Source organism: Geospiza fortis, unplaced genomic scaffold (assembly GCF_000277835.1).
Source record: "Geospiza fortis unplaced genomic scaffold, GeoFor_1.0 scaffold194, whole genome shotgun sequence".
Taxonomy (NCBI): Eukaryota; Metazoa; Chordata; class Aves; order Passeriformes; family Thraupidae; genus Geospiza; species Geospiza fortis.
In genome coordinates this window covers 3,106,054-3,129,975 of record NW_005054322.1, presented here as the reverse complement: position 1 = coordinate 3,129,975, position 23,922 = coordinate 3,106,054, and the positions used below count along the sequence as shown (strand labels likewise).

Sequence of the window (23,922 nt, the reverse complement as noted above, 5' to 3'; positions counted from 1 at the left end):
AGCAGGAAGAGGCCCTGTGTTGCCACACATCATCCTACTTCAAACTGTACATTAAAAATTACTTAACCACTATAATCTGCACCAGATGACTATATATCTTCACAGAAACTTTTATCACCTCCAAAAATACTTCCTCTGATTCATCATCAGAAGCACAGACCAGCACACCCCAAACAAACCCCAGTCGCCAGGGAGCACCAACCACGACACCTGCCAGCACATCACCCCACCCACCCCCAACACCACCCTGGAACAGAAAACCAGCCAGCTCCTTGGAACCAATAGAAGTGATCCAGAAGGTGGTGTAAGTCATGTAATCATCAAGTGCTTTCAGGCAAACTGCGTGGGTGAATCCATAGCGGCACAATGTACAGCAGAAAAGATGCATGTGATCAATAAGGGACATGCGCCTGGCTGTAAATGAGGTAATTCTGTATGGGAGTTGTTCTGCTTCTGATGGCTCAAATCTGACTCTCAAAAGGAAGACCTTCAGATGAAAAGCATAGAAATGAAAATGCACAGATCTACTAGATACCAAAGATCTTATTTTTAAGAAGAAAGATGGGTTTTATGGCTCAATTCATTTTTTCCCTATGTATCCTTGCCAGCTAACTCCCTCCTACTCTCAGAGTGAAAATAGCCTGTCTCTTGGTAGCTGTCCCAAAGTGGCTAAAGAATATTACCACCTCTGCTGTGGCTCCCAGGTCTCCAGCCAGCCAACTACCTTCTTTACATTCTGAAATGGATGTACATCATTAAACTGGATGCAGAGCAATTGTTCCCAACCTGTAGCTTGAAGTCTCTTACTTCTGCTTTAAACTAAAATGGGTGTGCACAACTAAATACTTGTCTGCTTTTATAACTCCATGCAGTGTTATAAAAGCTACAGTCTCACCACACAAACCCATCATGCAATTGATTTTTATCCAGTAAATACAGTTTAGTGTAATTATTTAACTCTTTAGCCAGTGCATTTAAAGAAGAATAAATCTTCAAAACAGTAATAGCTTTGCAACATAGCAAAGTGTAACATCAAACAAAGCAGCTTGACAGTACATCATCTTGGTTGCCAGGATCCACAGCAGAACTGCTGCACCACGAGACGAGGAACATACATCTATGACACTGGCCTTCCCTTAAACAATAACATGTCAAAACATTTGCTTCTTCTGGAAGTCCAACAGACAATTACTAAAAAAATTCCATGTGAATATTCTAATACTCTTAATTCATTAATGTATAAAATCAACTCACATAAAAATGGTGTATCAAACCCTCCCTTTATTGAAAAGTTACTAGCTGCTGGCACCTCAGTTGCCCACTCTCTAATTAGCAATACTCTAGCATTTTCCTCTAACCTCAGCAACAGTTTCCACTGTTGTCTGATAGAAGAGCACATTGAGAAGTGCTAAAAAAAAAAAAAGCCTGATGTCTTCTGTTGCTGATTTCTTCTTTTGGCCTTGTGAATACACTGCTCACAGCAAGTTACAATGCAGCCTTTCACTTTTCTCCTTCCCGTTTTCTTTGGAAACAGGATCTTCTATGTAGTAGGCTTAAAGCACTTTTTAATAGTCATGTAATAGAATGCACCTACACTGTAAACTAATTTGATGTCTTTAAAATTTTGTGGTTTTTTAATTTAAAAAACATTCAAATACTATTTGATTTCAAGGAAGGACCATTTTAGAACAACCTGTTTAGCACAGAAGTTGTGAGTTTATCCCCAGAAGACTTTATACTGAAATCAATTTCTCTTTGTTTACCTTCCCAGGATGTTGCTAAGCTTGCTGAAAAGCTGCTAAAATTGCCTTCTTGAAAGTATCATTAATACTGAAGCTGATGTAACTGCTTTGGTAGACAGCGACTATAAAAGTAATAGAGAAGTTAGAATAAATCCAAAGTTTCATCTAAAGATACTTTAAAGTAGTCCTAAAGGTTTTCTTGTCTCTTGGAGCATGGGTACCAACCTCTTCAGTACAGGACATTGGGAAGAGAGGACCACTAAGAAACCACTAAAAGAAGCCTCTGAAGGGCTAACCAGAAGCACTGAAGAAACTTTCTGCTGTATTATGAAAAACAATTAAGTCACAGAAAGGTTCCAGCTTCAAAAATATTAACCTTGCAACTTTGCAAACACATTTAATATTTATAGATATAATGGAGGTCTTTTCCCCAGAGAAGAAAAGCTGAGTTACAACCTTAGCATATATTGTAATGGAATTGCAATTTCTTCAAATAAAAATATAGGTGTAATATAATTTCTTGCAAAAATAATCTAATCACTTTCCCAGTCCTTGAATTCAAACAAGCTATTGCTATTCCCCATCCACATGTAATTTATTTCCCTCCTCCTTCCTGCTGTATGTTCATTTATAGGTACACGAAGCAGTACTCTTCTTAAGCCCCATTTTATATTCCTTCCTTCAAGAAATGCTAAGCCTTTCTGTCTTCCTTAGTATATACTCATTCTTCCCTCAGAAACTGCCCAGATGATGACTGTATTAACATATATGACAATTTCTACATTTTTATTTCTTTCTTGTGAAAGTCTTGTCCCCCACACAGCACCATACAATTACATGCAAAGCAGCAGGTTCTAAGAAAGCAGTTGCTGCTTGAAAACAGCAGAAAAATTCAACCAAGAGGTTTTAAAAATTCATGGACTTTTTCTCCCTGTTATATACCCTTTCAGGCATCTAACCTGAACCTTAATAAAAGACTTAATGAACAGAAAGATTTTGTAGAAAGTAGTCATGCCTTGGCCTTTAGAGTCAAGGCAAGGTCAAGGTTGACTCAAGTACAAGAATGTCTTACAAGATTTTTACCATCAGAACACCTTTAGGGTAGACATGAAAACTAAACACACTGCTGATGGATTTCCATGTAACCAATAAAAGTATAATAATTAGGACATAAGACCATCATCACTTTTAACAGGCCTGGTTATACCCCCTCAATCTCACACAAGATTTAAATTGCCATAATGATATGGTGACCTGCAGTTTGCAGCTGGAATACAGATAAAAAGATTATCTCTAGGTTGTAGTCATACTGCCATAATTATGCTGGTGTCAGGGAAATGGAACAGCATCCCACTAAAAAGAGAAGCTGTACCCCACCAAAGCTCATTCCAAAATTAAAGAAGAACACTAGCAGCATCATAAAACAATATACTGATGTAAAACTGCATCTGCACAGTAGGACACACGAGTGTGACTGTTTTGGTTAAATGGCATTCAGCTGCAATAGTTATATTGGTATGATCATCCATGTACAGAGCAGACTTTGAACAGTAACTACTACAAAACAGACCCATGAGAGAAAAATTATTATTTCTGGTTCTGTGGCAATAGACTGACTTTCATAATAATGCTTACATATCATCCAGTATATTGTCACTTGTTTTATGTAAATAAAATCTTAATAAAAAGTGTAAAAGTTTAAATGACTAACACAGTGATTCATTTTCAGTATGACTTAACGTTGCTCACATTCAACATACTCAAAGAGTATCTTTAAGGAAAAGGACGTTATAGTTTATATGTACATCAACTGATCTGGAACAGCAGTGTGGGTGTAATATTGACAAAGCCAAAGATGCCAATAACATGTACTGTGAAGGTAGGAAACTGAGAAAAATTATCAGCTGTTACTCTTTTCTACTTGTTGCCTCCAATTCCTCCAAAGGACTGGAAACTAATGATTCTTTTCAAGTCCTTTACTCTCCTGCAGTTGATAAGTTATTTGGCTCAAAAGAGCGTTTCCACATCTCACAGCACAAAGCCAGAACAAATGTCAAAATTACATTAAAAAAAAGATTAGAGGAAGAATGTAATAAAGGCACTAAAAAGGGTTGGGTGAAGGTGGTCTGCCCTCCATCAGATAACACAAGACAGTTACGATTGGCAGACCTTAGCCCCAAGGGTGATACTGGTCTTGAGACAGAAAGAAGATCCCCAGAATACAAAGTCAAGGAGAAATCAGGTGACATAGAGCATTGACAAAGACAGTGGCCAACTGTGAGCAAAAGAGCTGCTGGACAGCAGCAGAGCAGTCCTGGAGTCCTAAGCCAAAGACCTCCTGAAGAAAAGAAGGGAAAATACTAAAAGCTACTTACGTTATATTGATGATTAGCCACTGGTTTATAGTTCGTGGTTACAGCTTTGTCCAGCTGCTGTGATAACCTTACAGGTTTAGAAGATTCTTCTATCTGTAATCTACAAAAAGAAAACAAGAATAAAAAGTTCAGACCAGCACACATTGAAAGTGAAGTCTAAAAATCTGCAACTATGAACCAGCCATTATCAAGGGTCAGATGTAAACAATCTATAAGGCAAAACAGATGCACTCTTCTGGATTAAGTTCTTCTTACTCTATTTTTGCTTAAGGACACTGAACTATCAGTTCAGTGGGTGCTGAACTAATAGTTCATAGGAACTGAAGTTCATAGGGTGCTGTATGCTACAGAAGATATTGAAATGCTGAAAATCAAACAGTTGAAGAGAAAATACTAAAACCGAACTTTGAACACAAATTTCACTGCAAAAGCCCAATGCTCAGATTGAAAAAAAGCCCTTGCTCTTAAAAAAGATCAAACCCAACCCAAATGAATGCAGAATCTCACAGCTTACTCAGCTGAGGGATGAAAAAAGCTTTTCATCCACTTCTGCTAACCCATAACCTTCTCTTAGATATTGAAATGTAAAAACATAAATTTCTGTGACCTTTCTTTTGGCATTACAGTACAGTAAGAGAGTGCAAATAACAGTTTTAAGAGCATTATAAAGACATGAAGACAGAAAAATCTACCCAGCCTCAAATCAATGTGCTATCAAATCTCTATCACACAGATAACAATAGGTGACGTTTGGGAAAGACTCTCAGAAGGTTACTGGTTGAGGATATCTTGTCAAGTTAATCCCTATGTAATTTAAAGCTTCTATATGTTGATGTAGAGGGAGTGTTCCATTTAATTCAGATTTAGCACTCAAGAATTTCTACTTGAAATGAAGAGGCAAGAAACCAAGCTCTAGAAAAGCATAGGACAATGGTCTTTCGGACACAATGGCTTTATGGCACATCTGATTAACATGTTAATTATCACTGAAGCAGTTTTGTTTCCAAAGGTGCATCTTGTAGGCAGAGGAGTCAATTTCCACTAAACATAGTATAACACAGCCCAATAAATGCACAGTGATGCTTGCTTCTTTCCAAACAAAATTAATATGGTGACCTTAATGCTAATAATAACTGCATATTTACTAGTGTAAAACATACAAATTATAAAACTGACAGATCTTTAAAAACAAGTGTAAATGTTTGAGATCACTGATTTATTTTTTTAAAGATATCATTTACATCCAAAAAGATAAAATTTAAATTCAGCATGTTTCTGAATGAACACCTGAACAACCTAAATAAATTACATTTGAAGGAAGTAATAAATCAAGAAATAAATTCTCTAGTTGTAGTGACTTGAAAGGAAGAAAATCATCCCTCATAGCTGGTATTGCTGGACAGTAGGCGGGGACAGTTTTTTCTCATACATAGATCAGCTTGCTTCCTTTCAAATTGTTATATCATAAAAATGTAGAACATGAGGCAATTGTTGCTTAAGAGTAGTAAAAACTACAGAAAAAATGACAGGTCTGCAAAAGGAAGAAGGAAAATCAATTGGAACGTAAATGAATAGTGAACATGTTTTGCTTATCACAAGAGTTCATCTTTTGGCGTTCAATCTAATTAAATGATTTTAAAGATTTTCTTTATGTGGTTACCAAAGATCTTCTAAACTCATGTTTCACAAAAGGCATAGACCAAAACTAAATCACTATCTTTTCTACAAATCTGTCTTTTTCTCTACTTCTCCATTGCTTAAGATTTTTCTTTTTGGCCCAAATGACTTTTTAAATTTTTAAATAGCTTAGCTTCAATTTTTACATAGTTTGGCTTTAATTCTTTCTTTTTTTTTTTTCCAGTTCATCATGTTTCTATTGGTTTGATCTGGGGAGTTTTCCAGTTCTTCCTTTCTTGTATTCTAGCTATTTTTCATCTCACTTCTCCCTCCATTTTTCCTTCATAAAGGAGATTTCCCGCTCAACCCATTTACTGATACTGCTCCTGTTCAAGAGACAGGGGCTCCTTGAGACAAACTGGGAATTCTTGTCACTCTCTTCCCCTCCAAGGCCACTGCACCAGCTTCATGTGCTGCAGATTAAGTTACTTGATTTGCAATGTAGCTCCAGAGTCCTCCTCATAATAGCTACAGTGCAGGGTCCTAACAATACTTAAATACATCAGGTGGTGTCACGTTTTCAGGGAGCGCCAGGCATTCAACAGTGACCTATCTTCATGATTAATCCTCCTTGCACTGGGCTTTATATTCATTACTCTTTACAATGCAAATTAACAATATCTCTATTTCTTCAGGTACACAGCCAAAGAACTCTTCAATTATGAATTGTCAGCCATGGACTTTAGACACCATGTTCTCATGTTCAAAGCCTCTTCCTGATCTGGCATTTTAAAATTACAATAGAGGAAATTTCAACCCCCATTCAGTGAGGCTTCCTTAAATTAATTCTTCTTTGCACAAAAGTACACTAGCAATTTATTTCTTAACATTTTTCACTCCCCATGCAGGATATGCATTTCAGCTCTTTTATGTTAACCTCCAAATTTCCAAACCAGTAGAAAACCAAATGTGTAAGAGAGCTAATAGACTTCTCAGAGTCCTCCCTCCAAAGGCTGATGGAAGTGAAGGTACATTTAACAAGTAAAGTTCTCCAGCACACAATCTTGAAAACAAAGAAAAACTTACTGCCTGCTTAAGAAACAGAATGAAAGCCAATCAAGTGAAAATGGAGAAGGACCATCTAAGCTTGTTTGTGAAATGGCAGAAGTCTTCAGAAAGATCTATACATAGCAAGTAACGAATACATCAGCTACAAATGTATGTCTCTGGAATTTCAGAGATATTTGTGTTGTATGTTGATATTTCTTGCCAAAGGTTTCCAAATTACAACCAGAGTTCTCACAGATCTCAGATGGTCTTTAGAAAACTGGCTTACAGTAAAATGTTAACCTTTTTTTTGGTTCCTACTGCTGTAGTGAGAGCTAAAAATACACTACATTACTGATACTACTTTTTAATGCAAACAATTACAGCAGTGGCCACATGCCAATATGGAAATTTATATGGCAAGCATGGTGACTCAGGAGGCAAAGCTTTTTATTAATAGCTTTTATTCTACACATGCATCTTGCTCTTCTCCCTAATGGCTGCCCTTCCCATTTAGTTTTCTGCAGCTTTCACGATTTCACAGAGCCTCAGGTTACCTTCCTTTACCTTCCTTCCACTGGGCTTGCAGGTGGAATATTGTCACACAATCCCACACGGAATAATAGCTGATGCACATCTGGAATTGGCCTCACAAAAATGCACAAATACAGGGACTGACAAATATGGTATAAACATCAAATTAGCAAGTGCTTCACGTGGGGATGAAGCACTGAAATTTGCTTAGCGCATTACAAAGGATAAAGACAAACAGCCCATAATCATTTTGTCCAGATGATTTGTTGATACAGACACTATCTGCAGAGAAAAAACAGCATGGTTGTTTGGGTTAGTTTTCAAAATCATGCTGCAATTCTGTTATATTCAGAAAGTAGTATGTTTGGGGGAATATAATTGACTTTTTAAATTTGCATAGATGTTGTCTGAAAAAATTTGATTAAATATATAAATTTATACGTTCCAGTAATTATACACTCAAAAATACGTAACAAAAGCTATAAACTGGGAATTGTACTAGCCTTTTAGATAGATATTTTAACATGTTACAGATATAATTACTTTTAATTATTTAAAATTTCTTAATCAGAATTTAAAAAGCAGTATTAACCAAGAATATCTGGCAGTGCTTTATGCAGGATTTTCTCAGAGTGGACCTGCTGAATCTTAAACTAAACTGCTGGTAGGAATAAAGAAAAAAATCAATAGATATTCTGAGTCACTGGTGACACTGTTTTAAAGGAGCAGTGGCTTTTTACCTATTACTCTTTATTGTGATTTGCAGGAATTAAAAGACTTAGTTAGGGCTCTGAATGATACACAAATATCCAAGGAATTAAATTTTACACTGAACTCTCATTGAACTAGTTAGAGCCATATTTCATGCTAATATCTGGCCTAAAAGATAAAGAGAAAATGGCAATATATTTTCCCCCAAACTGCCAATGAATTAGCAACGGAGCAGCCACCAGCCTGCACAGTGTGGTTTTCTCTTCCACCCCCAAGATCAAATATAGCTCTTCCACCTTGAAATACAGCAAGTAACCAGCACGGCATTAAATTCACCATGGTCATTTCCCAGCAAAACACATTTCATATCGCAGCTTTGATTTGTCATTGTGCTTATACTTGAATAAGGGGAAAAAACATTAAAACAGACTGGAAATAATTCCACAAGACTTGGCAACATGTAGCAAGCTCATACAAGAAGACAGATGAAGACAGTATGTACATTCCTAGGAAGAGATATTCATTGTCTTTTAAATACATGTAATTTTCAGCAACAAAAAATAAACCAAAGACCTTTAAAACTGATAATCTACTGTGATTAATCTTTTGTCACAAAACAAATGTTTTAAAGATTTGAAGCAGGTATTAATCACAAACACTGCTAGGGCTCGAATTCTTAAGAAATGATTTTACAGATAAGAGAGGAAAGTTTATGTAACTTTTTGTGCTTGGCCATCTGTACACAGGGCACCAGTAAGTAAGGAGTCAGCCTTACTGATGCAAAAAAAGGAAAAGCTGTGTTTCTTCTCTCTCTGCAGTAACATCGATGCACTAGAAGAGAGCAGGCCCAGTGCCCAAAGCTTTGGAGGAGAAGAAACACAAACTCTCCACCTCTGCACAGTTTTGTGGCTTTTCTCTAATTGCTCACAGAAGTTCCCAGTCCACTACCAGGGAGCTAACGCTCTCATTGTCCCTTACTCAGTAATTTTGTACTAGAACCAGGCATTGACAGCTGCATTACATGAAGTTTCATGATACCTGGTATGGGCCATGAAGCTTCTTCTTTGCTTCCTTATTTCGCTAAGCATCCCAAACATCACAGAAGTAGGTACATCCTGAAAAATCTCATCCAAAACAAACTAATAAAATAAATGCAACAATATAGCCTCACACCTCCTCTTCTTTTGTTCATTTGGATTTCTGCACCTTGCTGAGGTTCAGGTAGCATCTCTTTTGACTTTCCCTCCAAGCAAGGATAGCAGTAATGTTAGAAGCAAGCAGATGATCAACAAGAGATGAACACTCTTATAAGATAATGAAACTTAAGAAGTTTCTCTAGTTCTGTGAGAACTAAGGGACTTCAGCACCCTGTGGTGCACGTTCTGCTAAAACAATCCCATGGCAGTGCTCAAGCACAAACAACACAGGAAATTACTAGAATGGCCACACCAGTAAAAACACGCACTATCTAATAATAAGAATGACAATCTGTCGCTACACCAAACAATCTGTCATATATTCTCAAAGATAAGAACAACATGCAAATTCTGCACGTTGTGTTTCATTGCAAGGAGCCCCACTGTCTCACGTTCCATGGAGGCGGATGACAGCCTCCATCGCATGGATGAATCCACTGCTCTTCAGACACTCACTGTTACTCCAGCACAGTCAAAGCAAAGGGAGTCTGTCCCCATTTCTGAAGACTAGACAGGCAGACAGAGAAGAGCATGAGCTGAATGAAAATGGTATTAAGAAGCACATTTGCTAGCATTAAATAACTGTTTCAGATTATTAATGTAGGATATGATACTAGCTTTAAGTCCTAAAACCCCGGCATTTCAAGAAAAGAGCTGTAATTATTATGTGTTCAGATATTAGATTTTTCTGAAGTTGACATCTTCAACTATATATGCTGAAGGATAAGCAATGAATCACAGGAATATATGACAATTTCATGTCTAATTCTCAGACAGCCACCACAGCCATAACTGAAGACTCCAATTCTACATATTGTATCTTCCTCCAGTACAGAACATCAGAGGATATAAATGGCAACTCAACAATAAGTAACAATTTCTTATGCATTTTATTTTCTGGATTGACAAAAAGCGAATAATTGACTAAAACCAATCCAAGTTTTCCTCTCTGAGTTTAATATTGCAAATGACTAAAATATTCTCAGCTAAGCTTCTGTAAACAAATAATATAAAGATAAAATAATACTTATTTTAGCATTAGTAGTGATATAATTGAATAATTTTCTCTATTTGTTTGATGCACTACTTTAAACGTTAAGTGATGCACTAATGCAATTAGCAGGAAAAAAACTGTAACATCTGCTTGACATCACAGATATTTTTAATCAAGCTCATGTGTGTCTACAGATACTTCCACTGGAAGCATTCTGACACTGATGAAGTCAGGCTCTGGCATTGCCTGGTCCACACTGGGGACAAGGTGGAAGAGTTTTATCTGAGACTAAGTTCAAAAAGGAATCAAACCTCAGAGGTATCTTCTATATTAAATGAGGTTATAAATAGCCTATCCATTAGTGCAGCTGACAAGGTTTGTTTCTTGGCCCTGCCTCTATTAGGTTTGTCTGTCCATGTCTGGGTCTCTGTTTGTTGCCTCCCCCTTTTACTCAGCACCCATCCCCTTTTCCAGCGAAAAGGGTCCATGACCAGATATCCTTAAGGGCAGAGATTCCCATTCAACCTTGTGAAGCAAGGCAGCCTCTGCACCCTCCTTGTCCTTTCAGGAGGACTTAGGTCAGGACTTGGGTCACAGCATCACCCCTTGCCCCCCAGGTGAAAAGGCCCTTTCAGCACTGTTCAGGCTGTTGATTGATAGAAAATCACACAACCAACCACAGAATCATTTAGGTTGGAAAAGGTCTTTAATTTCAACCATTAACCCAGCACTGCCAAATGCACCACTAAACCATGTCCCGGAGTGTCCCTCCAGGCCTTTTAAATGTCTCCAGGGATGGTGACTCAAGCACTACCCTTGGCAGCCTGTTCCAATGCTTGACATCCACTTCAGTGAAAAAATGTTTCCTACAATGCAATCTAAACCTCCCCTGGTAGAGCTTGAGGTTGTTTCCTCTTGTGCTACCATTTATTGCAAAGAAATGAACACTTCCTTATTACAATTCATGTACTCTGGAAGAGCAGAGAGATTTGCAGCTTTGCAGTTGTTAAAAATGTCAGGATTTTGCACTCCTTTCCAACCTGTGGTCATCACAGTCAATCAATTAGTGCCCAAAAGGAAAAGAACTCTCTGTTATTGGTTCCTGCCACACTTCCAGTATTTTCTTATTAATACACATAGCACAAACATCTCTGTCCTGCCCTGCTTCCTGCCCAACACAAGTGATAAGATCAAGTTCAAGAACAAGCAAAAGCAGAGCTAAAGGGGAAGGTCTTCCCTGAAGACTAAGTAAGGGTAAAAGTGCACCCATGCATGCTCAGTTACAGGTTGTAGCTCCATATGGGGCACTTCATCTTAATTCCTAAGTGGATTAAAACACAGTAGATTTTTATACCATGGTGCTTATACTTGTGGCTTATTCCAGTGACAGAAAGGTCTAAAACGAGGATGAAATAAAACCTGGATGTCCATTTGTGTTGTCCAGAGCATGTAAGGGTACCTTAACCAAGGTTTGAGACTGGCAGAGTGGTAAGGTACACCAAACAAAAAATTAGGCAACATGCCAGGAGAAATGGGAATGCAGGTGGGATTTTGGGGAGAGAGCTATAAGAACCATGCAAATGTACATGACACACATCATTCACGCATGGAAAAAGAGAGGGAGCACAGAGGCTGCAAGAGAAGAACAAAATAGGAACGGCTGAATAGGCAGGAGCCTGGTGCACATACTCCTGAAAAATAGCAAGAAAGGGGAAAAAGTAGTTTGAAAAGCTTTTGGGTTTGTTCAGCTAAGACACCCAGGCGATGATCCACAGGCCTCTGCCTCTAAGCCAACCCTTTGACACTGGACACTGCAGTCTATACAGCACAGGCAGATGCCAGCATCTGAAATACTGTAGGGATGAGTAACCAAGGAGAAGATCCTGGATCCGGGGGAAGCACCAGCAGCCTCACAAGCCCATTACTAATACTAGAGAAGGTGATCTAGGAAAAGTGACTCATTAGCAAACTAAGCAAGAGAGAAAAAGCCCAGCCCTTTAATTTTACCATTAATATTAGCTCCTGAATTAAAGCCAAATAAAGTCTCCTTTCTCACTTCCATTTTCAAAGACTTAATTTCCTTTCTCGCTCCTGTTTTTCTCAGTCCTCAAATTTCTCCACAACAAATGGATTTACATGCTAGACACAATTTCAATTCAGATTTTAGAAGAGGAATTCTAAATTCTGAATGATTATTCTTAAAAGTAAAACAAATAGACTTGTCTCAAAATTGCATAATCTTTGTTCTCCTGCCAAAAGTCATCTGGTGTGCTTGGAGCTGTTTTGAAATCAATGGTAGAAGTAAAAGGGATTTTTAGGTCCAGGCAACACAAAGCCAAATAGTTTTTGTCAGTCTACAGATAGAGAAATTGTGTACATTTTGCTAATGGGGACAAAAAAAGAGAATTTTAGAAACTAGTTTTTTAAGACAGAAAAGGTACATCTTTACCATACCCTGAAAGGCCTAGCTCTTCAATTACTGGTAAAAGGGTGGATGATTTACAAGCTCAGTCAATTCACTCCACAATGAAACTGCTCACAGCTAAGGAGGTGGAAAGAAAGAGGCAGACTCTTGGCTACAAGTCCTCAACAACAACAAAAAAATCCCTACAGCACCTCAGCTACATCTCCTCAATCTGAACCTCTCCTCCCCTTCTCCTGCAAAATGTCTTTATCAAGTTACAGCTGCCAGCACTCTGCCTCCAACTACATGCTGCCATCTCTAAAACTCCAATTCCCAAATACTTCACCACTCTCCTGATTGTTCTGCAAACAGCTATGGCATCTGGCTCAATTGGGGATCTTCCAGTTAAAATTTACTGTAAACAATTTAACAGTTTGTGACAATCTGGAAAACATTTGGACTGCTTCCCTAGAAAACCTAGCTGGCTCAAATCCTCAAGGTTTTTCTCTGTCTCTTCCTTCCTTAGCCTGCACACTCTAAAATGCTGGATAGCAAGAACACCTTTTTGAGGACACACCCCTCCCTTCAGTTAAATCACGCTTAGAAACATGCATCAAGAACTGTTGCACCTTGCTCAAGAACAAGGGCACTGAAAGGCAGGTGCTGGGAGAATGTACTGCCTGTGCCCATGGGTTAATGACTATACACTGCCTTTGATAGCTTAAAGGGGAAATCTTGCACAGTTCAGCTGCTGTTCAATGGTTTAAACATATGGTTACACTAAACTGCAGAATTAGCTCAGGCAGAACTTCCTGCAAACAAAGAGAAGGAAATTTGTTTTAACTGAACTCTGAAATCATGCTTAATCCAAACAAAACCAGCATTAAGTTAAAAAGAAGAGCTGGGTAGGTTCAGCAACCCTAGAAACCCTACACTATAAAAACCAAAGCAAATGCAGAAAGAAACCTGTCTTTTTCCTCAGTCCATGTGAAAAAGCAGTCTTGCTCATCCCCCAAGTGGAAAATTCACCAGTTTCTCCTGCAAGCCATGGGAAAAAGAGGTAACACAGCACAGAGTGAAAGATGTATCAGTTAAACCAGAAAACTGGAGATTTTTTAAAACTTTGATCATCATTCTTTCAACCAATTGTATTTCCTTTGCCAGTTGCACAGAACTACTGCTCTGCTGCATTTGCTCAAGTAGTTTAATTACATTTTACATCCTCCTATTTTTCAAAACAAGTGCTCCCCCAACTCCCTCTCCCAATATATTACATACCTGACCACCTCCCCTGGAAAATCACTGCTGGACATCCCTCACCTGTTCAAGTGGGAACTGTGCTCCCACAAGCAGAGTAAGAGGATATGGAGCTGCAGCAAAGCCAGAGGCAGACATCAGTTGTGTGGAAGGAGTCCAGCATGCAGGAACAGGGCTGGGAGCTGCAGGGCTGCTCTGCAGCTGGGAGGTGATGGCAATGGGGAAAAAGGGCCACCAAAGGGTCACCTGCCACAGGACTCCACTCCTGCTTGCCAGGTTGTGAAGGAAGGCTTTATAGCAGCCCTGCATCATTCAATTTGGTTTGAGTCATCCTCCTCAAAGTCTGGTCTTTGAAATACTACTGAAGAGGGCAAACCTGGATATTATTTTCTTAAAAAGCTTTAACTTGCCTTCTGTGCATCATCTTCAGAGTGGTGCTTATCAAAGACACCATTAGCCCCAATAAAAGCTCTCAGTAAACTGAAAATACTGTCAGGATCACGAGACTGGCTCAAGACTCAGCTTCAAGCTCTGCTATATCTTTAAATCAGCAATTGTTAAAGTTATTTCAAAATAGCTTTTTTTAAAAAGCACACTGATAACCATAAGGCACAACAAGGACACAACTAGGTTTTAAGGCAACTGAGTCCAGAAAGTGTTAAGATTTCATTTTGCATTTGAAAAATATAATTTAAAAAAATAACTCAGCCTTTGTTTCAAAAAAGAAACCAACATAAGCTTAGTAGTTCAGAACATCATCTTTGGAATTCTCCCTAGAGAGCTTACTTGTTAAGAAATAAACTTAGCTCCATGTACTTTGAAGTCTGCTAGATTAGTATTCTCTTAATTAGAGATTTTCAGAAGAATCCATCTTATTTGTGAGCACAAAGAAACTCACCCAGACTTTGTGAAGCCATACCTATTCTGTTATTAAATAAAAAACCCCAAAGATTTGATTACAGATTTGTCTGGCATGACAAATTCCAAAAACAGTTAGTGGCTGAAGCACAAACATTGTCTAGCTTCCCCAACAGGAAGCTGGATAATTGGGTTTTCCATAAGATCTGTGTGAAAGCAGACTCCATTCATGTCCAATTTGGTTGAGTATGTCTTCCACAGGGAATGGGGGGAGGGGAAGAGTCATGAAGGAAGTTTCAGGACCACTGTATTTCAAAGCTTGATCTGTACAGTGTTCCTTAATTAAACTTAAGGTTGCAATTTTAAAAAATGCATACATACAAGAAGAAATGCTCCACATACATAAATTTCACTGGTTTGTTCATTAACTGAATTTGTTAGTCAGTAATCCAAACACAAAACGTAATGTGAAACCATTATTACTGTACTAATAAACTGTGAACCCATTATTACTGACAAAAGTGTCCATTTTCCCAAAACTTCTATAGTTTTCAATTCAGTGTGCATATGTTTCTCAAATGGCAGCATAAAACAGCATCTATCAGTGCACTGAATCTGACAGGGACAGGCTGAGCCTCCCCCACAGCAGCCCCAGAAGTGCCTGAGCAGCACCCCTAAGGGCCAGGCGCCTGGGATGGGCAAGAGGTTGGGAGGGGATGCAGCCAGGACAGCTGACCCCAGCTGACCAAAGGGATACCCTGCTCCATATGGTGTCATCCTCAGCAACAAAAGGTAAGAGAAAGGAGGAGGATGACGCTCCTTATGAAGGTGCTCTCTTCTGAAGCAGCTGCTATGTGCACTGGGGCCCAGCTTCCCATAAAGTGGCCTGCTGATGGGAAGTAGAGATTAAATCTATATTTTTGTTCTGCTTCCACACACAACCTTTGCTTTCTTCCATTAAACTGCTTTTAACTTGACCCATGATATTTTCTATATTATTTTTTTCCACTGCCCTGATGAGGAGGGAGTGTGTGAGAGCAGCTGGGTGGGCATCTGGCAGCCAGCCAAGGTTAACCTACCACACTTAAAAACGCTAAAAAAATTGTGATTTTATAAAAAGTTAGCTCAGTATTAGAGATATTTAGAGCAACAGTGTTTTAAAAACACGTAACATCAATGGGAGAAGTTCTCTGGACTCAACAATACACACTGCTGTTGGCAGAGAACATCCAGCAGTCAATATAGGTCAGGGTCAGAATGATGTGAACTGCTGGATATCTGCTCTTTCTTCAGTGGTAAACATGGTATACTTCCAAGAACAATCATGGGATATCACATATACTTAATAGTTTACTACGTCTTCTAGTGGAATGTGTCCTTGCTTATGGCAGAGGTTTGGAACCACATGATCCTTAAGATCCCTTCCAACACAAGCTATTCTTTGATTAGATGAAGCAAACGTGTCCTTTTTTTTTACTGACATGTCTCTTATTATGTTCATTTTGGTTTACAAAACCAACTTGAAAGACACTTAATAATTTTTGTTGTTATTATTTATTGGTTTTGTACAAAAAAAAATTATAAGCATCTCTAGGGGAAAAGAGAAACAAATCATCTTTTGTGAAAGTTGTGAAAGCTCTTTGGAGCTGTTTAAAATCCCATGGGAGATCAATTTTTAAATTCTAGTTCTAAGTCTAGAGGAGGTTAAGACATTTTACAGAAAAGAAATGGAGAACAGATTTACTTAAAAACCTCCCCAAAAAAACAGCTGTAGTAAATACTTAATTTTTAAAATGTAGAGAACAGTCAAGCAATTACTCAGAAAGGTAAGAAGCCCAACAGATTTTTTTCCAAATAGATGCTTTTATATCATGTTATTTCTGCAATACTTTTTGGACTACTTGCTCTGCTCCACTACATCATTCAATTTAATAACTCCACAAGACTTTGGAGGATTCACACATCCTTCACTGCAACAGGAAACGAAACATAAATTACCTACCACTTTCTTTATTGCTAGAGCTGCAAATATTTTGTGCTAAGTGGGGAGAAGAAAGCTGTCTCTGCATGTCACCATAAGCCACAAAAGAACACAAGCACACCACCGTTCTCAAGGTGAAGGAAGAAAGAGGAAGTTTATTTTCTGACTCCAACATTTATAGTTTTCCAAAAGTGACAGCGGATTGGAGGGTGACAGTGACACCTCTCCAGTGACACTGGTCAAACCAACAGTCTATCAACTTTCTCCTCCTCCATAAAAGACAAAACAATCAGTTATTTACAGAAAGTGTCTGAGAAAGTTCACCACAAGAATGTCAACATCAGAAGGCTTAGAAAATCTTAAAATACCAGAGTGACATCTGCAAGCCTGTTTCTCCAGCTATACAGAGCCTCAAGACCTCTATGACAATGCAGCATTTCAGGCCAAGACTTCCTGCTTTAGAGACTACAGGATCTCTGCGCTAAAGAAGACAGGTACTATGCACCGTATTCTCTTCTGCATTTGGATTAGCAGAAGCAGAACATAAAATGTTTATATGGCCTTCATAATTTTGGAAAATCCTCTATTCTGAAGAAACAAGGAAACTTCTTTTTCCTAACGAGAAAAATGCCAAATTATGCAAAATGCTATTATAATTAACTTAAAATTACTCTCCACTTGGTAAATGAAGAAAATAACTGTCCATTGTTTCTTCTCAAGTGCAAATTCTATTAATGGCTGCATAAAAACTAGGTTTACAAAGGGGACCTGCAGCATGCTGCTTTGTAATACAAAAGGGTCCATGAAAAATAATAACATATAAAAATTCCAAATAATGAACAACGTAGTATTGTGCATTGAAATGACCTGCCTTTACAAGAGGTGTTCTGTTATGCCATACCCCATGTAACACATGAAATAAACGCTTTATTGCAATGAAATGCAAACAGCCTGAAATGGGACATCTCCCTTTGTACATGTTCCATGACAGACGGTACTGGAACGGTATTTGCTGCAAACCAGATTAAATCAGTTTTAGAAACTAAATCCCGTCAATGAACAGATTGCACCATCTGCTTCTACTAATATACATTAGAGAATGTGTATTTTCCATAGCTGCATATTTACTCTGTAATCAGAAGCCAACAAGACAAATAGGTATAGCTTAGCTACAGAATGGCTGAAAAGCATCATCATTTGAGAATGTCAAGGGCGTAAACGGAAAAGCACTTAGGTTATTGAAGGCTGTGCAATGAAGTAATGAAACAAAATTAGGCAAAAGAAAATTTAAGCAGCACACTGGGACACTAACAGTCATTGCAGTGATGAGAGAAATACAAATGCAAAAAGCGTAGATGCAATAGAGTTTCTTACTAATAACAAGTAGGAAAAAAAGAAATAGCCCTTCAGCTGAATCCTAAATAGGGCTGTCTGGAAATCTGAATTTTTATTACATGCTTTTTTGTGCTTTCAAGAAAAAAGCACAGATTTGAATCAGGAGGTAAGCCAACATTTGAAGTTTTCATGGAACAGAAATCCTGCAAAATTTTGTTTTGGAAATCCAAACATGATGTTCCCAAAACAAAATATGCTTTCCCAGTATCCTCAGCAGCTGCTGACTGAAATTAATGCAATTCCTTTTATTTTACAACTGCCATTTTTATGGCTTGCTATGGTGACAAAAATGACAAAATCTACCTTAGACTCCAGCTCTGGAACTGCCAAAGTATCTACAGGACCTTCTCTCTGGCAGTGCAGCCATATGAGCAGCTCAGAATGCCAGAGCCCTGCCCTCCCAGGCCAGCTGGCTCCCCACCACCCACAATCCATACAGCCAGCCAGGTGACTTTAGAGCCACTGACATCTCACACACAGGACCCCTTCTTATAAGCACCTGAAAAGTGAGGCTGACACATTGCTTCGACATTTTGTGGCACACTGATATAAAAGCAGTGCAAAAATGAACCTGAGGAAAAAGCTTGAGAAGCCAGGGTGAGATTTCACCATTATTATTCTATGCATCCTCAGTAGCAAGGATGGCTATTTCCCTGGAGAGTACGATACCAACTGCAATTAATGAAACAGTATTTCATTATAAATTGTGGTCTTCTCTCTGAAAGGACAATAAAAGAAACAAGAACTCTTGGGGCACTAATTTTCCCTGGTATAAATACACAGAGGAATGTAACAAGTTATATTCTAAGAAAAAAAAGAGTCATCTTTGGCCCCATGTTCAGGGCCAAAAAATAAAAAATGAGATATGAAGGTATGACTGAGGTGTATGAATTCATTCAGTCCAGGAACGGGGAACAACTGCATGATGTGAATACCACAAGTAGCAAGCATTAAATCACAGGAAAATCCCCAGAAAACTGAGAAACCAGTTCTTCAGACAACTTGTAAATAAATGGCGGAATTTCTTGATGCAGAGTATTATGAATGCTTAAAGTGCATATGGGTTCCCAAAAAGTAACTTTATTGATGACTGCTAAACACCAGGTAACCCAACAGTCCTTGAGATACATGTATCACAGGACAAGCACAGTGTGCTGGATTTAGCAGGAAAACTGGGAAGACAAGCACTCCCTCTTTCCATCGAGCAGACTCCCTCTGCCATGCCCTCCTGCCAGTATCCAATGTGAGCAGCCACAGCCTGCTCTGTGTCACTAAGCACAGCTCCATGCAGGACTGAAGATTTGGATGTGCCAAGCACTCACTCCAGCTCAATACAATTGAGACCCCAGAAAGAAAAACACATCAGACACTGCTGTGATTTTTTTTTCTCACAGTCCTGAGAAATATTAATTACTGGGACAGTAATCATGTTTCATAAACAGCTGCTGCAGATAAGAAAAAAATTAATGTCATGCTAAATGTGTGTAGATTTAATTAGCTTCTGCTCAAAGGTACCTCTTAAGAGAAGGTACCTATGGGATCCAATACAAAAACACAAAGGCATTATATTGCTGCAATCCTAATGTGGAAGTAAGTCTAAGATATAGAAGAAAACTAAAAGGAAGACTTTCTGAGTTGAGTATGTATTATTTCAAAACCAAGGCTTTTGACTTCAGAGTCTTTCAGGAGAAGAAGCATCTCATATAACCCATATAGGCAAAAATGAAAATAAGATGAAACTTGCCTGAAACTGGGAAGTGATCATGCCACAGAATTTCTGTCAGGACATGCAGAAGAGCACCATCAGCTCACTTGCCAAAGCAGGACTAGTCAGCTTCTTCATATCTCTATCTTCCCACTCTAAACCACAGCACAAAATTGACCACTCAAAGTGCAAAGCCTTTTAAGACCCTTGGGTACAGGCATATTACAGAGAGCATTAACAAACCCCAGTGGGCCATGCCACAACCATGTGAATAAACACAGAGGTATACTCTGGAACAAAATGCAAGCTAAACAGTTAAACCAAAACCAGTCAAAGGAGGAAAAAAGTGAAACATTTATTCCTGCTGGGCAGTGAAACTGCAGAGAAATTAAATTACTTTTTCAAGAAGGACATACATGACAAAGCTGGATATTTACACGCATGATAGAAAAGAACTACAAGAATAAAAACAGAGTTAAAAGAAAAAGTTTGTGAGTTAGTGTATTATTTAGAATGAAGTAACATAGTCATGACTTAATGAGGATAGCCTCAAGCAGGGAACCTTACGCATCCATACAGACATTCACACAGGCCCACCTCCTAAAGCTAGAGAAAATGAAGAATGAAAATGTAGACAGAAACACATGACAGATAATTGGAAGGGTTTTGGAAGAGTTTTTTGAATAATCAAGAAGTCATAATTACCTAAAGAAAAAAGGATTTCATCAAAAAGGAATAAAGGCACAATGAAGAGGAAAAAAATAATGAAAAAATATAAAGGAGAGGCCCATTAACAGCCTTCCTAAGATATTAATATTCTGTGCTTCACTTAGGAGAGGAACATCAGATAGAATTTTGTCTACTTGGGGTTCTTAGATAAACGCACTTTCATTTGTAGGTGGACATCATGAAACTACTATTGCACTCTAATCTCCATCCAGAAGTCAAAATAGGGCATCACGAAGGATAATTCAATAAGTAATAGAATCTGTGGATGGATTCAAGTATCTCTTTCTTGTAATCTTGAGGGGTATTTTATGTTTTTTTTTTAATGTCTAGAGCTTCATCTTCCTTGAAGATGGGCTACTAGCTGCTTGGCTTGAGTTACTTTGATGGAGTTGTTTCTAAAAGGCTCCTATTTGCTGTGGCAAGAAGCTGCACGTGAACAAGAATAATTTTGTCATCGAGCTTTTAAATTCTCTAAAAACGATTTTCCTTCCTCTTCTTTATTAATATTGCAATTAACTGAAAGTACTTCTGCATTTTGCCAAAACTTCAAAAATCTTTAACTTCAGAAAAATTCTGAACAAAACCAAAGCAAAACATTATGTTTTAAAAAGTAAGGAAGATACCTATACTCTGAATGAAGTTACTGATTTATCTTAATAGAAGGCAAAAAGGCAGGGTGCACTGATTGCCTGGTCCCTGAGAGCTCAGAGCAGATAACTCTTTTTAGCCTCAATTCTTTTCACAGGGGACTTTCAATTCACACATAAAACTGAAGTGAAAGCCAGGTTCAATTTATTTTATTCTGACATTAACTTAGTCCAGGGCAATTGCTTGTTCATACTGATTAAAGAAGAGATGTAACTGTCCAACCAGTGTGAGAAGCCAGGTTATCTGAAGAGCACCTGGGGGACTGAACAACACTTTACCATTCTGAAGGGAGCACTGCAGAATGGGTGGCCTCCACACTGCATTTTATTTCAGGGAAAAATCCCTCTCTATTATGGCAGTATCATCTTTGCTTACACAGCAAAAGCAGACCCATGAGAAAAGGACAAAAGAATTGAAAAAGCAAACCAAATACTATATGATCACAAAACATAGCTAACACATAGGATTCCACACCACCTTTAATGGGGTGATTTAATAACTGCTGCACTTGATGGAAGCCTTCCTCAATTTGATAGGATTTAGGGACCAGGCCCTAAAAGCTCCTAGTAACTACTTGGTTAGTGCAGCATGACACGAATTCACAACATTGTTTGAATTCTGCCTTTTAAGTATTGCTAAATAAATGCCTTGTGCATCAGTCACTTATACAGACACAGAAATACATCAAAAGACTTTGGTAAACAACAAAGCTGATCATGTAACACAATACTTCCATTGCTTCCAAAAAGGACACTGGTCTTTCTGAACTTAGTAAGAGCTTGTGCACTTGCTTTTCAGCAAGCTTCAGATATCTATTCCAAGTATTACTTCTATTTTGCACTCATCAGATTTCCTAAATCCTAGACTTGAATTATGTGTTTATTCTTTTATTAAAATAATGGCACATTTGACATGTGGGCAAATATGCTTATAACCCTTCTTCATCTTCTTTGGATGATACATAGGACACTTGTGCTTCACTCATCAGCTCCTGAAATGGATCTGCCTATAAGCTTCAAATTACTTAATGCATTATTAGGCAATTCCTGATTTTCATTACTCATGTTCATTGCTGCAGCATTTACACAGCACCAATCACACAGCTGCCCATGTACAGATTGGAAGACACCACTAATTACATACGTTTCATTTGGTTCTATTCCTCAATAAGGGAAGATATGGTTTCCAAGGGCCATGTTCCAGGCTCATACCCAGATGTTCAGAGACCAGAAAGTCCCTGAGGTGTATAAACTCATTTGAATTTACTGACCCTTTTAGAGAAATAAAACCACAAATAAAGTATGTCTGCCATTTTATTTCCTAACTTGTGTATCTACAGCTAAAATATGACAGCTTGGATTCACTAAAGCTGGTGATGCTTTACCTGTGATTCCTTACATATAATTTTGAAGTATTTTTTAAAAATTATATTAAAAGAAATTACAGTTTGAAATCTTTGTTGGAAAATAGTAACAATAGATCAGTTTATCATTTGTTTGCTCTTTTATCATCAATTTAGATGAATGACTGTGTCAGTTTAGATCAAGCAGCTGCTTTTCAAGCAGCTTTCACAAGCCTTACTTTCCTTCATACAGCTGAAGTCTCATTATATACACAGAGGACAACAGTACAATACTATTTATTGTCCTCTGTTTAGCCACATTCAAGATTTCTATAAATGCTATGCTTAGGTTTGAAGCAAGTGAAGTATTTCTTTCAGCTGTACTACGCACACATCTAAACACAAAGTAGAATGTAATAGAAAACAACTTAGATTTTTAATAGCCTATAATGCAATTAAACAAATAACTGCCATATTCCAATCTATGTTCTGTCAAATTTCTTAACATAAACACAGACTGTGCATCAGCTAATATACTTCATTGAATACACAAAACAATAGCTCACTTTCCATAAGCATTGGCTCTTAGGCCTGTCAGGAACAAAAACCTATATGCTCACTGTGGCTAACATCTATCATTTATTCACCTAGCATTTCACTTACACACAGCTTAATGAAATAATAAAAAAATCTAAATGCTATATAATGAACCACCACCACAGGGTACAAACTAATATCCAAGTGACATTCAAAGTTAGTTTTTTATTTTTTAAAGCAGCAAAAGGATGTATTAACTGATAATTCTTTCTGTACCAGACAATGCAAATCTAAGAGTACAGGATAGAGAAGAGGGGAAAAATACTGTGTAAAACTGCAAGGAAATGTCTTACATCTGGCAGATCTATTTGCTAGCTTTGTCCTTGCTAAGATCCCACAAATTGTGGGAAGCACTTTTTATCCCTAGAGTGGATACTACAGCGGGTATTCGCCTTCTAATATGAAAATAGGCTAAAAAGAGTTAAAAGAAGAAATAGCAATAAAAACAGCTTTAATAATCTACTCCAGTTGGATGATTTAGGCATCAATTTATAAAACCTACACCATTACTCCTACTCTAATATGTGGCAGCATAACTACACTGTAGGTGTTTCTCTCCAAGTTGCCCTGAGTACCTCTCACGGTTGATATTGCAGTAATAAAGTGCATTTCATGTTAGTTTAAATTTGTGGTAAAAATTAATAAAGACCAGGAATTGAGGTTTAGGTGCACAGTTAGAAATTTAAAACAGATGCTTTAATTTATTACGAAATATTCAGATGATTCAGTTTCACAGCATGTGTGAATATAAATCCTCAAGAGATTTAATTAGGTGTATTTTATCATAAAT

General features: G+C 38.0%; 1 protein-coding gene across 1 annotated transcript in view; it reads right to left on the bottom strand.

Annotated features, from left to right (window-relative positions):
• The window catches only part of GTF2F2 (general transcription factor IIF subunit 2), a 79,053-nt gene that overhangs the window by 6,051 nt on the left and 49,080 nt on the right, over window positions 1–23,922 (bottom strand). The window contains exon 7 of the mRNA XM_005420759.3: window positions 4,118–4,217. Coding sequence (XP_005420816.2) covers window positions 4,118–4,217 — 100 coding nt within the window. The remainder of the gene's footprint in view (window positions 1–4,117; window positions 4,218–23,922) is intronic.